The sequence below is a fragment of the Oncorhynchus keta genome, chromosome 8, assembly GCF_023373465.1.
Source record: "Oncorhynchus keta strain PuntledgeMale-10-30-2019 chromosome 8, Oket_V2, whole genome shotgun sequence".
NCBI lineage: Eukaryota > Metazoa > Chordata > Actinopteri > Salmoniformes > Salmonidae > Oncorhynchus > Oncorhynchus keta.
Window position 1 is genome coordinate 21,627,428 of NC_068428.1, and position 15,546 is coordinate 21,642,973.

General features: G+C 41.7%; 1 protein-coding gene and 1 non-coding gene across 3 annotated transcripts in view; one reads left to right on the top strand and one right to left on the bottom strand.

Moving 5' to 3' along the window:
• Positions 1-7,423, bottom strand: part of LOC118387003 (nuclear receptor coactivator 7-like) — a 39,407-nt gene extending 31,984 nt beyond the window's left edge. For both annotated transcript variants that reach the window (XM_035775080.2, XM_035775079.2), the window contains exons 1-2: positions 6,897-7,423; positions 3,679-3,825 (exon numbers count right to left, since the gene is read on the bottom strand). In XM_035775080.2, the coding sequence (XP_035630973.1) occupies positions 3,679-3,716 (38 nt within the window). In that variant the 5' untranslated portion in view covers positions 3,717-3,825; positions 6,897-7,423. The remainder of the gene's footprint in view (positions 1-3,678; positions 3,826-6,896) is intronic.
• A 1,846-nt stretch (positions 7,424-9,269) lies between these two features.
• Positions 9,270-9,341, top strand: trnae-cuc (transfer RNA glutamic acid (anticodon CUC)). The gene has a single exon. It is a non-coding gene; the product is annotated as a tRNA-Glu (tRNA).
• The last annotated feature ends 6,205 nt before the right edge of the window (positions 9,342-15,546 follow it).

Below are 15,546 nucleotides of genomic sequence, written 5' to 3' on the forward strand. Positions count from 1 at the left end.
TGGCATAGTTAAAGTGGCTAGTGATACATGTATTACATAAGGATGCAGTCGATGATGTAGAGTACAGTATATATGTATGCATATGAGATGAAAAATGTAGGGTAAGTAACATTATATAAGGTAGCATTGTTTAAAGTGGCTAGTGATATATTTACATCATTTCCCATTATTAAAGTGGCTGGAGTTGGGTCAGTGTCAATGACAGTGTGTTGGCAGCAGCCACTCAATGTTAGTGGTGGCTGTTTAACAGTCTGATGGCCTTGAGATAGAAGCTGTTTTTCAGTCTCTCGGTCCCAGCTTTGATGCACCTGTACTGTCCTCGCCTTCTGGATGATAGCGGGGTGAACAGGCAGTGGTTCGGGTGGTTGATGTCCTTGATGATCTTTATGGCCTTCCTGTAACATCGGGTGGTGTAGGTGTCCTGGAGGGCAGGTAGTTTGCCCCCGGTGATGCGTTGTGCAGACCTCACTACCCTCTGGAGAGCCTTACGGTTGAGGGCGGAGCAGTTGCCGTACCAGGCGGTGATACAGCCCGCCAGGATGCTCTCGATTGTGCATCTGTAGAAGTTTGTGAGTGCTTTTGGTGACAAGCCGAATTTCTTCAGCCTCCTGAGGTTGAAGAGGCGCTGCTGCGCCTTCTTCACGACGCTGTCAGTGTGAGTGGACCAATTCAGTTTGTCTGTGATGTGTATGCCGAGGAACTTAAAACTTGCTACCGTCTCCACTACTGTTCCATCGATGTGGATAGGGGTGTGTTCCCTCTGCTGTTTCCTGAAGTCCACAATCATCTCCTTAGTTTTGTTGACGTTGAGTGTGAGGTTATTTTCCTGACACCACACTCAGAGGGCCCTCACCTCCTCCCTGTAGGCCGTCTCGTCGTTGTTGGTAATCAAGCCTACCACTGTTGTGTCGTCCGCAAACTTGATGATTGAGTTGGAGGCGTGCGTGGCCACGCAGTCGTGGGTGAACAGGGAGTACAGGAGAGGGCTCAGAACGCACCCTTGTGGGGCCCCCGTGTTGAGGATCAGCAGGGAGGAGATGTTGTTGCCTACCCTCACCACCTGGGTGCGGCCCGTCAGGAAGTCCAGTACCCAGTTGCACAGGGCGGGGTCGAGACCCAGGGTCTCGAGCTTGATGACGAGCTTGGAGGGTACTATGGTGTTGAATGCCGAGCTGTAGTCGATGAACAGCATTCTCACATAGGTATTCCTCTTGTCCAGGTGGGTTAGGGCAGTGTGCAGTGTGGTTGAGATTGCATCGTCTGTGGACCTATTTGGCCGGTAAGCAAATTGGAGTGGGTCTAGGGTGTCAGGTAGGGTGGAGGTGATATGGTCCTTGACTAGTCTCTCAAAGCACTTCATGATGACGGAAGTGAGTGCTACGGGGCGGTAGTCGTTTAGCTCAGTTACCTTAGCTTTCTTGGGAACAGGAACGATGGTGGCCCTCTTGAAGCATGTGGGAACAGCAGACTGGTATAGGGATTGATTGAATATGTCCGTAAACACACCGGCCAGCTGGTCTGCGCATGCTCTGAGGGCGCGGCTGGGGATGCCGTCTGGGCCTGCAGCCTTGCGAGGGTTAACACGTTTAAATGTCTTACTCACCTCGGCTGCAGTGAAGGAGAGACCGCATGTTTTCGTTGCAGGCCGTGTCAGTGGCACTGTATTGTCCTCAAAGCGGGCAAAAAAGTTATTTAGTCTGCCTGGGAGCAAGACATCCTGGTCCGTGACTGGGCTGGGTTTCTTCTTGTAGTCCGTGATTGACTGTAGACCCTGCCACATGCCTCTTGTGTCTGAGCCATTGAATTGAGATTCTACTTTGTCTCTGTACTGACGCTTAGCTTGTTTAATAGCCTTGCGGAGGGAATAGCTGCATTGTTTATATTCTGACATGTTACCAGACACCTTGCCCTGATTAAAAGCAGTGGTTCGCGCTTTCAGTTTCACGCAAATGCTGCCATCAATCCACAGTTTCTGGTTTGGGAATGTTTTTATCGTTGCTATGGGAACGACATCGTCGACACACGTTCTAATGAACTTGCACACCGAATCAGCGTATTCGTCAATATTTCCATCTGACGCAATACGAAACATGTCCCAGTCCACGTGATGGAAGCAGTCTTGGAGTGTGGAGTCAGCTTGGTCTGACCAGCGTTGGACAGTCCTCAGCGTGGGAGCCTCTTGTTTTAGCTTCTGCCTGTAGGCAGGGATCAGCAAAATGCAGTCGTGGTCAGCTTTTCCGAAAGGGGGGCGGGGCAGGGCCTTATATGCGTCGCGGAAGTTAGAGTAACAATGATCCAAGGTTTTACCACCCCTGGTTGCGCAATCGATATGCTGATAAAATTTAGGGAGTCTTGTTTTCAGATTAGCTTTGTTAAAATCCCCAGCTACAATGAATGCAGCCTCCGGATAAATGGTTTCCAGTTTGCAAAGAGTTAAATAAAGTTCGTTCAGAGCCATCGATGTGTCTGCTTGGGGGGGATATATACAGCTGTGATTATAATCGAAGAGAATTCTCTTGGAATATAATGCGGTCTACATTTGATTGAAGGCACACTTAACCAGCATTGTAACCACAGCATTCTGCAGCGATATGCCATTCCACCTGGTTTGCGCTTAGTGGGACTATCATTTGTTTTACAACAGGAACATGACCCAACACACCTCCAGGCTATGTAAGGGCTATTTGACCAAGAATGAAAGTGATGAAGTGCTGCATTAGATGACCTGGCCTCCATAATCACCAGACCTCAACCCAATTGAGATGGTTTGGGATGCGTTGGACCGCAGAGTGAAGGAAAAGCAGCCAACAAGTGCTCAGCATATGTTGAAACTCCTTTAAGACTGTTGGAAAAGCATTCCAGGTGAAGCTGGTTGAGAGAATGCCAAGAGTGTGCAAAGCTGTCATCAAGGCAAAGGGTGGCTACTTCAAATAATCAAAAATATATTCTGATTTGTTTAACACTGTCTATTTCATAGTGTTGCTGTCATCACTATTATTCTACAATGTAGAAAATAGTACAAATAAAGAAAAACGCTTGAATGTGTAGGTGTCCAAACATTTGACTGGTACTATGTGTAATAATAGGATAGAATTGTGTGTATTATATATATGTATTCTACAGATATACTGCCCTATGTACATAGATATGGAACTCAGGTCATTTTAATCATTCTTACACTGTTTTACCCATTTCATATTTATATACTGTATTATAGGCCTATCCTAATCAACTATTTCTGTACATATACTATTCTATCCTACATATTTTTAAGATATACATATTCTATCCACATACTGTCTATACCTACCATTAAATACATACAGTTATACTCCGGACTCTGACATTGCTCATCCTAATTTTTATATATTCCTTAATTCAATTATTTTACTTTCAGGTGTGTGTACTGTTATGAATTGCTAGATAACTGCACTGTTGGTGCTAGGAACACAAACATTTCTCTACACCCGCAAAAACATCTGCTAAATGTGTTTGCGACTAATACAAATGTAATTGAACACAACGTGACAAACAACGGCATAATGGGAGGTCAGTCAGTGCTGTCACGCTGTGCACACAGTGAAGGAAAACATAGTTGCCACATCCTGGTAAGACAGGCCGTCTCGGAAAACACAACACAAACAATTTGGCCTAAACACAGAAACAACTTTCACTTACCTGGAAAAGTATCCAGGCTTCCTCTCCCTCTTCTCCATCAGTGCAGTGGTCTACAGCTTCTTGCACCCCAACACATACACACTGAGCAGAACTTGAAGACTATCCCTTCTCCGCTCCTTTCCTCTTCGCACGGCACTCTTCCTTATCCTAAGGGAGGAGAGAAATGAATGAAGAGAATTATCTGAGTAACTGTGTTGGCTGCAGCAGTGTACCAAATAGCAAGCAAACGACTCCACCAGACTGTTAGAACAAGCTGAGTGATAGCTAATGCCACAAGCCCATCAGCTTAAGTGTAGAGCTGAAAGCATATCGAATGAGCATTTGGAAAATGAGCGCATGTGCCAATTGAATCTCTGATTACGTAGGCCTACATATCCAAATACTTATAAAGTATGGATTTCAGCAGACAAAAAGCGTACAAACAAGTACACGATAAGGGTTTAAGAATTTTTGAAGCATCGCCTGCGTAGTGACTTGGAGTCAGAGGTTTATTTCAAAAACGGGTCTGCGCTCTATTCCATGGAGGAGTTTAGGTACGGGCAGCAGGTGGCTCGAGCGTTGAATTATTAACCGAAAGGTTGCAAGATCGAATCCCCGAGCTGACAAGGTAAAACATCTGTCGTTCTGCTCCTGAAAACGGCAGTTAACCCACTGTTCCTAGGCCATCATTGAAAATAAGAATTTGTTCTTAACTGACTTGCCTAGTAAAATAAAAAATAAAATAACTTGACTAGGGTGAATCACTGCAACAGCTCACAATTACAACCTTGGCAAATGGCTTGTAGTAACTCTGAGCAACTGCATTTCTAAAACGGGCATCTCTGAATTATTCTGTAACCAACAATCCACTCCTTATGTCAAAGGTAAGGAGTGGCATGTAAATGTTAACAGAATAGCAACTGAGAAAATCAGGTTGAGGGGTTGATGGAAAACGGCATCCCTTGAGAGGGCAAGAACAAGATGCAAGTCAGTAGAATTGTAGTATTATCATAAGGAGACATGTACTTGGATTACGGAGGAGGAATGGAGGGAGAAAGACAGGAGGTCAGAGGGAGGAAGAGGGTGAGCTTGAATCGGTAAAAAAATGGCAGAAAAAAGGGAGATTGTGTAATAAAGAAGAAATGTCTGAAAGTGTAAGCAGAGTGAGCTGTACACCGGCTCAAAGACAGGAGGAAACATTTGAGTGAGTGAGGGCGAAGTATCAGAGGTGGTAGGTGTAGTGAAGTTCTCGAAGCCCAAGGCTTGCATCGAACATTGGTCACAAGCATTTCGCTACACTCGCATTAACATTGCTATGTGACCAATAAAATTTGATTTGAGATAAAAAGTGAGTCTGTGACAAGTGAAGTGGACTCTTGCCTTTTGGCTGATCCATTTGAGGTTTCAGTGTGGGTGAAACCAGAGTTGGGTGCTGTGGAATCGGTGAAAATAACCAGAAGTGGTCTTGTGATAATTGTTTGTGTTTCTGCTGGTCAGATGGAGCAGGTTCTCCGTGTTAAAACAAATGGGGACAAGAGATGTGAATTGTTTTGCTCTCAAGGAGTGATTACTGGGGTAGCAGTAAATGTGAAAGTTGACCAACTGAAGGGGAAGATTCTCTGTTTGTGATGCTCGCCGTTTGGTGCGACGCAGACAGGGTGGCGTGAGCGGTGAAACAGAAGAGTCATCGTCTGTTCTTTTGAGTTTTGATGTTGTCTTTGCCTGACAAAAGTGATGTTTTGACTGCAAAGCTGTCAAGGCAAAGGGTGGCTACTTTGAAGAATCTCAAATATAAGATATTTAGATTTGTTTAACACTTTTTTGGTTACTACATGATGATTCCATATGTGTTATTTCATAGTTTGATGTATTCACTATTATTCCACAATTTAGAAAATAGTACAAATAGAGAAAAACCCTGGAATGAGTAGGTGTGTCCAAACTTTGACTGGTACTGTATATGTTATCCCATACAAGCTTTTGTGCAGAATACATTTCGTTGTTACAGGTGTCAAGCACATGGGCATGTGGCAGCAGTGTGTAGGAAGGAGGTTCCTAGGTATGAGAAGTGTGCAGAAGGGCATGAGACAAAGGAATGTGTAGCATTGGGGAAAGTAGTGGTATGTGTTAATTGTAGGCTTGCCCATGGCGTCCGTACGAGAGAGGCAGGTTGGCGTTTCCAGGGTTAGAGTAGTGCAGAAGTTGTCGTATGCTACAGTAAGATGGGATTTTTTGTGTTTATAGCAATGGTTATCAACTGTACTGCAGGGATGGAACTTAGGTCACAGAAAATTGAGGTTGTGGTGGCAACTGCAGAGAGGTATTTGGGTGTAGGAGACTTGAGGTCAAAAGAGTTATAGGGTGTGCTGAGTGGGTGTGTCTGTCCTTTCAGGCTTTTGGACTGAGGTAGGACTAGACCGATTAAAATAGTAGAGTAGGGTGGTGGAGTTAAGTAAGTGTAGGGTTAGGTGATGGGGTGTTTGTTTATTTACTCTTTTTTTTTTTTGGGGGGAGTATAAGGGGTATACTCCAGTCTAGTAGGTGGCGGTAATGCAACATTTATGCCAACTGCCATTAAACCTCATCAATTGGGTACTGGACTTCCTGACGGGCCGCCCCCAGGTGGTGAGGGTAGGTAACATCTCCAACCCGCTGATCCTCAACACTGGGGGCCCCACAAGGGTGGCATTTCTAGTTGTGGAATTACTCGTTGGTTATTACTGCATTATCGGAACTGGAAGCACAATCATTTCGCTACACTCGCATTAACACCTGCTAACCATGTGTATGTGACAAATAAGGTTTGATTTGAAGAAGAACAGATTCGATTAACAGAGAAGGCAACCTGGGAATCTCTGAAAACCTTGAACTGTTATGTTATTTAACTAGGCAAGTCAGTTAAGAACAAATTATAATTTACAACGACGGTCAACACCGGCCAAAACTAGTTAACGTTAGGGACTTTACAATAACTGCATATCGATGTCTGTAACAGGTGCAGCAGAAATTAAACAGCCAACATTGAGCCTTTCGATATCAGTAGACAAAAGAGATCTAACGTAAAACAAAGTTAAACTGCAACACGACAACAAAAAAAAGAGCTAATTTAGCTCTAATCTACCTTTCAATTAACCGTTAGCTAGCTTGTTGGGTTTATAATGAGAGCTCGTTATGTAGCTAGTCAATATATTTCGTAGTTAGTTCAGTCATGCTAAAGCTAGCTACTTAACGTTACCCACCTTTCTGAATCCTGCTTTTCTTGCTTAACGTGTTCCTGGCAGTGATGCAGCAAAACGGAGATTTCCAGATGACTATGGATGCAACTGGAGTCTGTTGTATGTCTGCATGAACGTATGCTGTCTGCAAAACTGGAGCATTATCTACGCAGACGGGACAAGGTCCACACAAGACAACACTGACAGCTGATGTCATCACAGACAGTTTGTTTATAGTGACAAAGGCGGAGGAAAAAAAAGATGGATTCAGTAGCGTGGTTGACAATGTTTACTTTTTTAACGTTAGTTACGACTTGCAAATAGTGGACATGCATAACACCATTAAAATATATTATCTACGCTAGCTATGTGCAACCATGCATTTTCATAATTCTAAATAACGCAAATACGACCAGTACTGACAAATATGTTCTATAACAAAGGAAACGCACGTCCTCAGGTGGGAGGCAGGTGAGCCCATGCTAGCCAATAAGACGGTAGATGTGTGTTACAACTTCGACTTAGTCGTTTATTTTCCTTCTCCATATTTGCCGAAATGCCACGTGCATCCAATTATGTCAGCACATTAGTAACAACCGAACCAAATGAGGCTCACGTAGAAAATTTGCAATTACATTTTTGGGTACAAACCCTCTTCGATTAAGTTTAACCGCGGTTGGCATCCAAAACATGTTGTATTATCGCCACCTACTAGACTGGAGTATAAAAAAACACAGCCATTACCCAATCATCTAACACTACACTGAAATGATAATACATATCATACTCCCCTATTTATATATATTTAGGCCTACTTCAGGCCAACAGCCTGAAAGGATGGGACACCACTACTTTTTTACATGTATTTGTTTTATTATTTATTGAATATTCGAAAAACATACAATATACTTGCAGTGAAGCCGCTCAATAACTACATCATACCAGTCCTCCAACAGACTCCCATTCAGAGCAACACACAGAAGCATCCAGGGTCAATGCCCTGCTCAAGGGCATGTTGACCGATCTACCACCAGGCCAAAACCTGTGAACCAACAGCTGTCCCTCAATCATTCGAGATCTTTCAATTATGCTGTGAAGTTTAACATACATTTCAATCTATTTAATCGAATAGAATCCACAGATTGCGAGTTGAAGATAAATACTTTTACTAAAAGTATTAGTATATTAGTAATTGACTGACCCGGTCTCTTCAGATCTCCTAACAGTACTATTTATAGGGTCAATTTTAGATCAATGCTATGCATTTTCAGCCATTCCTGAACCTGAGACCAGAAACAGGCTACCTGAGGGCAATACCAAAATAAATGGTCTATTGATTCTGTATCCTCACAACAAAATCTGCAGAGCTTTGATGATTTTATGCCCCAAATATTCAACATTTTGTTGGTGGCAAGAATTCTTATATAATAATTTTAGCTGAAAAGCACAAAGTCTTGAATCTTGTGTTTTATTTATCAACGCATACCATGGAATCGGTACATCAAAAATCTCTTCCCTCAAATTCCTGGTCCTCAAATGAAACTGGCATACTTTCCTATTTATGCTATCTTCATTCCTCTACCAGTTTTGATCCTTTATATTGGGCAGACAGACCAGTTCCCTACCTCCTCCCGCTACCACCTGCCTCCTCCATTTTTGGGGTAATTCTGTAATCAATTGGTTGTACTCTTGGATTGAGCAGACCTTTCTGTACAATTCTGATAACTCCATGAAGGACATAACTCTACCATTACAATTTACAATATCATTTAAGAACAAAATACAATTTTCAAACATCTTTCCCATAAATACAGGTATTTTATCAACCTGCACATGTGAGTTCAGCCATAACATTTGTTCTATCTTTTCAGGGGGATGAAATTGAAATTGTAGCCAGCTCTGCAATGCTTGCTTGAAAAAGAGAGTATCAAAGTATCATTTTCAATTAATCGAAAATGAGACGTGGCAATCTGCACAAAGGCAAAAAGGCCACTTTTAAACAATGGATGAGCTTTTCTTAGTAATCTACTTGAGAACCATTTGGGGTTCAAATTAAACTTTTGAATTAATGAAGCTTTTAGAGAGAGGTTTAGTGCTTTTATATTTAATCATCTCAACCCACCCAATTCATATTCACTATACAGATAGACACGTTTTATTTTGTCTGCTTTAGCATCCCAGATAAAGCTAAATAATTTTGCTCAAATAATTTGAAAAACGAATCATCAGTGATTTTTTGATATGAATACCAAGTATGCCAAGTCAGCCCGTTTTATAGGTTAACGGTAGGGTAATGTAAAAGTTGTATTGTTCAAAGATCTAATACATAATATTGTAACTTATAGTAATCATTAACACTACTATTAATGTAATCTACAGTTCGGCTGTAGGTATCCTTCCCTGGTGGTCTAGTGGTTAGGATTCGGCGCTCTCACCGCCGCGGCCCGGGTTCGATTCCCGGTCAGGGAATCTACGTTTTGGTTAGTGCTGCTTATTGTAGAATTTCTCATCTTATCTTTTGACAGTGCTCGTACCATAACTAACACATACTTGAACATTGAAAAACGCGTACGATCCCCTTTACCCAGCGATGGATTTGGGTTAATTTGTTTTTGTCTCCTTTTCAAATTTCACCGTTAGATGGCGGTCTAATCACAGCAATTGCTACTCGGCTGAAATCAAAAGGCGTGGCGCTTGATGAGCTCATGAATTCAGTCATTATGAATGGTCCCTTGCTGTTATTCACAAACAGAAAGTTGCACAGTTGATATAATATGAAGTATGACCCAGCTTTTGATGACAATGAGCGCCATGATTTTACATTGGATTGTTGATTTTAAAAACCTTGAATATCTAGGCTGGGGATGGGCAACTGGCAGCCAGCAGGCTGCAAGTCCCCATTTAAGGCCAAATGATCAATCGCCCCCGACCCCAATTTTATTTTTTATAATAATACATATAAAATACCAGCCAAAAGTTTGGAAACACCTACTCATTCCAGGGTTTTCCTTAATTTTGACTATTTTCTACAGTGTAGAATAATAGTGAAGACATCACAACTATGAAATAACCCATATGGATTCATGTTGTAACCAAAAAAGTGTTAAACACATCAAAATATATTTTATATTTGAGATTCTTCAAAGTAGCCATCCTTTGCCTTGATGACAGCTTTGCACTCTCTTGGAATTCTCTCAACAAGCTGCACCTGGAATGTTTTTCCAATAGTCTTGAAGGAGTTGCCACATATTCTAAGCACTTGATGGCTGCTTTTCTCAATTTGGTTGAGGTCAGGTGCTTATGGAGGCCAGCAAACCAGATGGGATGGCGTATTGCCGCAGAATGCTGTGGTAGCCATGCTGGTTAAGTGTTCCTTGAATTCTAAGTAAATCACTGACAGTGTCACAAGCAAAGCACCCCCACACCATTACACCTCCTCCTCCATGCTTCACAGTGGGAACCACACATGTGTAGATCATCCGTTCACCTACAGTTCTCTGCGTCTCACAAAGACATGGCAGTTGGAACCAAAAATCTCACATTTGGACTCATCAGACCAAAGGATAGATTTACACCGGTCTAATGTCCATTAGTTGTGTTTCTTGGCCCATGCAAGTCTCTTATTCTTATTGGTGTCCTTTAGTAGCGGTTTCTTGACAGCAATTCGGCCATGAAGGCCTGATTCACGCAGTCTACTCTGAACAGTAGATGTTGAGATTTGTCTGTTACCTGTGAAGCATTTATTTAGGCTGCCATTTCTGAGGCTGGTAACTCTAATGAATTTATCCTCTGCAGCAGAGGTAACTCTGGGTCTTCCTAGAGTTTCATCGTAGCGCTTGATGATTTTTGCGACAACACTTGATGAAACTTTCAATGTTCTTGACATTTGACTGACCTTCATGTCCTAAAGTAATGATGGACTGTTGTATCTCTTTGCTTATTTGAGTTGCTCTTACCATAATATGGGCTTGGTCTATCTTCTGTATACCACCCCTACCTTTTCACAACACCACTGACTGGCTCAAATGCATTAACTTTTAACAAGGCACACCTGTTAATTGAAATGTATTCCAGGTGACTACCTCATGAAGCTGGTTGAGAGAATTTCAACAGTGTACAAAGCTGTCATCAAGGCAAAGGGTGGATTTGATTTGTTTAACACTTTTTTGGTTACTACATGATTCCATATGTGTTATTTCGTAGTTGTGATGTCTTAACTATTACAGTTTTTCTCAATTGCTAAAACACTAAAACCCATTGGCTGAACAAAGTTCTCAGTTGCCTGGACTCATTTAGTTAATTATGCAGTCTGTTGTCAATACCTTAAACAATTTCACATGATAAAACACAATTTGCAGATCTCACTTAGACTTTTTAGCAAAACTCTAAACACATTCTCATTCTCAAAACACATTCTGCACTCTAATGCACATGTCATCCATACTGGTAAACACAAGTGGCAACAATCAAATACAAATAGAGAACATATGTCATTGATTGAACACAACCACTCAAAATTGATTTAACCTGTTTCAAATGATGCAACACAACCAATATAAGCCAGTTCAGAGAGCAAACAGGTTGTTGAAGGTGGGAAGGAGAAAGTCTGAGAATGGATACTGTAGTACAGTGCATTTTAGGCTGTATACTGTACAATGGATGAATTGTATGGCCCTGAACATTGTGCTTTCCATTTATTAACAGTACTAACTGCTCAATATATTTTGACTGGTTGCAGGTTCATATCAACAAAGAACAAGAATTACAGTATCACAGAGACAAAGGACAAGTTTGTGAGATGCAGGGTACAGTACTGTAGAAATAGGGGTACAAGGAGGAGGAAGAACAAAAAACAAAATTGCAAAGAGCAAAGCAGAGTAGTAATTTCTGATAAATTTTGAGCTACTATGATAGAACATGTTTTCGTTCATCAAAGGATAATGAGGGAAAAATGTGAATATTCTTTTTGATAAAAAATGTACTTCTCCCTGAGAATTGTATGTTTTGAACAATGTGTTTTCTATTTTTCGGTGTAGTGTTTACTGACTGCTTGAGAGTGTATATCATTTTGATCACTTTGTTTATGATTTGAGAGCAGTTTGATTTTGAACACAGGTAAAACTGTCAGTCAGAGGTTATGTAAATAGTGGTTGAAGATGAGGTTTTGTGTTTAATGTTTTCAGGAAATGGAGCAAGGTTTCAGAAATTGTGTTTTAGCAATTGAAAAAAACTGTAATCTACTATGTAGAAAATAGTAGAAAATAAAGAAAAACCTTTGAATGAGTAGGTGGGTCCAAACTTTTGATTGGTAAATGTATATTGTCATTTTTTGGGGAACTTAGTTGGTGTCTCAACTTACTGTTGGGAGTTACAATAGTACAATACAAAAGGTGTGATTTCAAAATGTGTTTGTACATCAGCAGTTTTTATCTTGTTACGTCAGTCACTGCCAGTCACACAATTAGCCCATGTCAGCTACATTTCTTTAGATTGGTAAATTAGTCTAGCCAGCTATCTAAACTTGTATCATGATCGAATTACCAAACTTTGTGGGGTCCACTGAATTTGTTAGTCACTCTCAGCAAGATAAAATGGGGCCGACAAAGAGGGCTGCTTTGCTTCTAGTCCTTAGGAAACTTTACAGTATTTTGTTTTTTAGTATATTATTTATTACATTGTTGTCCCAGAAAATCTTAAGTGTTATTACATACACATACACAGTAAAGACTATTGGATATCAGAGCGGTGTCAATTTACCAGCGCTACGACCAGTATTGACCAGCTAGTAGCCTAGCAGTTAACAGCATTGGGTCAGTAATTTAAAAAACTTCAAATATTTCTCTCCACCCTTTTGCAAGATTTGTAGAAGTGCAGGAAAAAAGCTATAGAACTTGACATTTTTCTCTCCGGCCCATGGCAAAATGATTAGAATTTTATGGAATTAGTTAAAAAGTCAAACAATGACAAACTCCTAAATCACTTCAATCTCTGAGTTTAAAATCATTGCCACAGCAGCAGTGTCTTCATTAGAGAGAGAGAGAGAGAGAGAGAGAGAGAGAGAGAGAGAGAGAGAGAGAGAGAGAGAGAGAGACCTAGGCCACAGTCAGTGAGAGAGTAGCCTTGAGACAGAGATTCCCTGTGTTTGTGGAACTTGGGTCTCAGAGCCCTCAGATTCTGGAGAGAGACGGAGACAGACAGTCGGCTGGCCATGCAGGTTTTAACCAGTTCCTGACTGCTATGTATCTTGGCAGTTATTTTGACAGCACTATCACAGAGGGGGGTGGGGGAGATAAGCTGTCTAAGGAATCGCCATGGCGCCGGTGTGTCCCTTCCCCTTGCCGCTCAGACGGCCAGCCCCCTGACTGCAGCGGAGGATTGTGGGGGATCGTGGTAGGGAGCATGGTTTGTGTTGGTAAGACCCTAGACTTTTTCTTCAAAAATCATACCATGCACCCCTACCTCCCTTGCCTGCCCACACCCTACAATAACCCCACCCCCGCCACCCGCCACCCACACACACCACACCCCCAAAACCTCTCTCTCCCTGCCACCTTGTCAAGATTTAATTAATAAATTAACTCTTGAAATGCTCTCTCTTGCTGTTTGTCTCATGGCTCCAAACATGTGAGTACCTTAGGGGAAATTGAACCATAGTTTGTCTGCATGGAGATAAAGATGGGAAGTAGGGAGAAAGAGAGAGCGAAAGCCAGACCAGAACATAGCCCAACTGCATTGTAAGCAAACAGTACTAAAAAGACAAGGATGAGCTCCTGTAAACTTTTGACTCTTTGCTGAGTAATGCCTTCAAGATGTGGCCCCTACAGTACAGATGTAGGATCTTAATTTGACCCAATTTGCTAAAGCATGAAAGAATCCTGCAACAACAGGACATTTTAATCATTATGTGGACTATATTTAATGGATATGATACATTTTAGCTTAGGGCAAATCAAGTCTAACATGTTTAAGTGGAAATTACATACTTACAAGCCTTTTTAAACCTTGAATACACTACAATTTTTAATTTCCTGCTGAGCAGAAAATTCTCATCAACAAAAGAGTGATCAAATTAAGATCCTACATCTGTATTCCGTTCAATAGTCTAAGCCCATCTCCCCTATAATCTCTCTCTGCCTCCCTAGTCTACACATGTCCACACACGGGTCATAAGAACAGTATACATACAGCTGGTCCTGTTGTGGGCTCTGATATTTGAATTTTACGGTACCATCCCACCAGGGCTCACAAACAGCTTGGTACCATTACAGAGCAAGCGTTTTAGGATTATTGCTTCGAAGGGAATACAGTATGAGATCAAAGCCATACATACACACACAGGAATTTATGTTGCAGGAGAGGAGTGGAGTTGAGTAAGGGGAGACAGGGGGACAAAAGGGCAAACGTAGCATCTTTTTAGAACTGAAAACAATGTTCTTTTATCATCTGGAATGATAGTTGATTGATAGAGGCATGTGATAATATAAAGGCACATTATGTTCTTTGGGGATTTTATTATGAAACCATCACATTTCTTCAATAAAGGATAGACAGAGAGAGATAAATGATGGAGAGGATGGGAAGAGAGGAAGACTTCAAAGCTTCTGTGCTGCTGTACATGGTTTTGAGACAGTGGAAAACTACCCCTGACATCTATGTCTCAATTCTGAAAATGACCTTTATGCGAAGCATTATGTTATAGACACCAAGGTCTGGCCCAGGGAAGACAGACAGAAATGTTAACCTTGAAAATCTTTTTTCCTCAGACGTCACACTCACAGAGCTTAGACTACAGCCACTGATAACTTCAAGTACATTGTGGCAACAAGAGGCCAAAAAAACCTAAACAGACCAAAAAGACATGTCACAAAGAGGACTGAGGTCACAATGTTACCATAATCATTCATACTCATAACCTCATTGCCAGTAAAGATTGTAGTAAAATGATTTCGTCTATGCATATTTCATAATATGCTTACAATCAGTATGTTGTGAATTGCTGTGAAATTATGTTTGTGTGAAATAAATCTATGAAAAAATTGCGTACTGATATGTATAATTAGTGTACTTTGTTTCTTGTACTTCTCCTAGGTAACACGCTACCCTAGTCAAGAGGGGATCAGGGAGAACCAATGACAAGGGTTTCTATTAAGACTGTTTGTGTGGCCCCACTTATCAACATAAACATACAACTGTGACAGATTTACTAGCGGTGTGTTCAGAGGTAATGAGATGTGATAGAGAGAGATGGAGTGAGATAAGAAGTCAAATACACAGTATTGTAGACCCTCAGTGAGAAAGAGAGAACACACTGCTAGTAAATATGGCATTAGAGCTAGAAAGAGAGGGAGGGATAAATGGCTTGAATAGATCAGATAAAACATAGTGGAAGCACAGGCCTGAGTGACACATGTGGAAGCCCTCATGGTGGGTGGTAGGCCTTAGTGGTCTGTAGGGAGCCACAGTGGTTTGTGGTGGGTCAGAGTAGTGTGAGAGGTAGTCTGTGATTGACCATAGTGGTCTTCTTCCCCCGGTGGTCTGGGAGTGTCCTGTCTGATGTGCCTCTGACTGATAAAGAGGGGCATCTCCTGGGGTCAGCAGGGGGTCGATGAACCCCCCCTCTCTCCCACCAGACAGTCAGACCACCCACATAGATGTATAGAGAGAGAAGAACAAG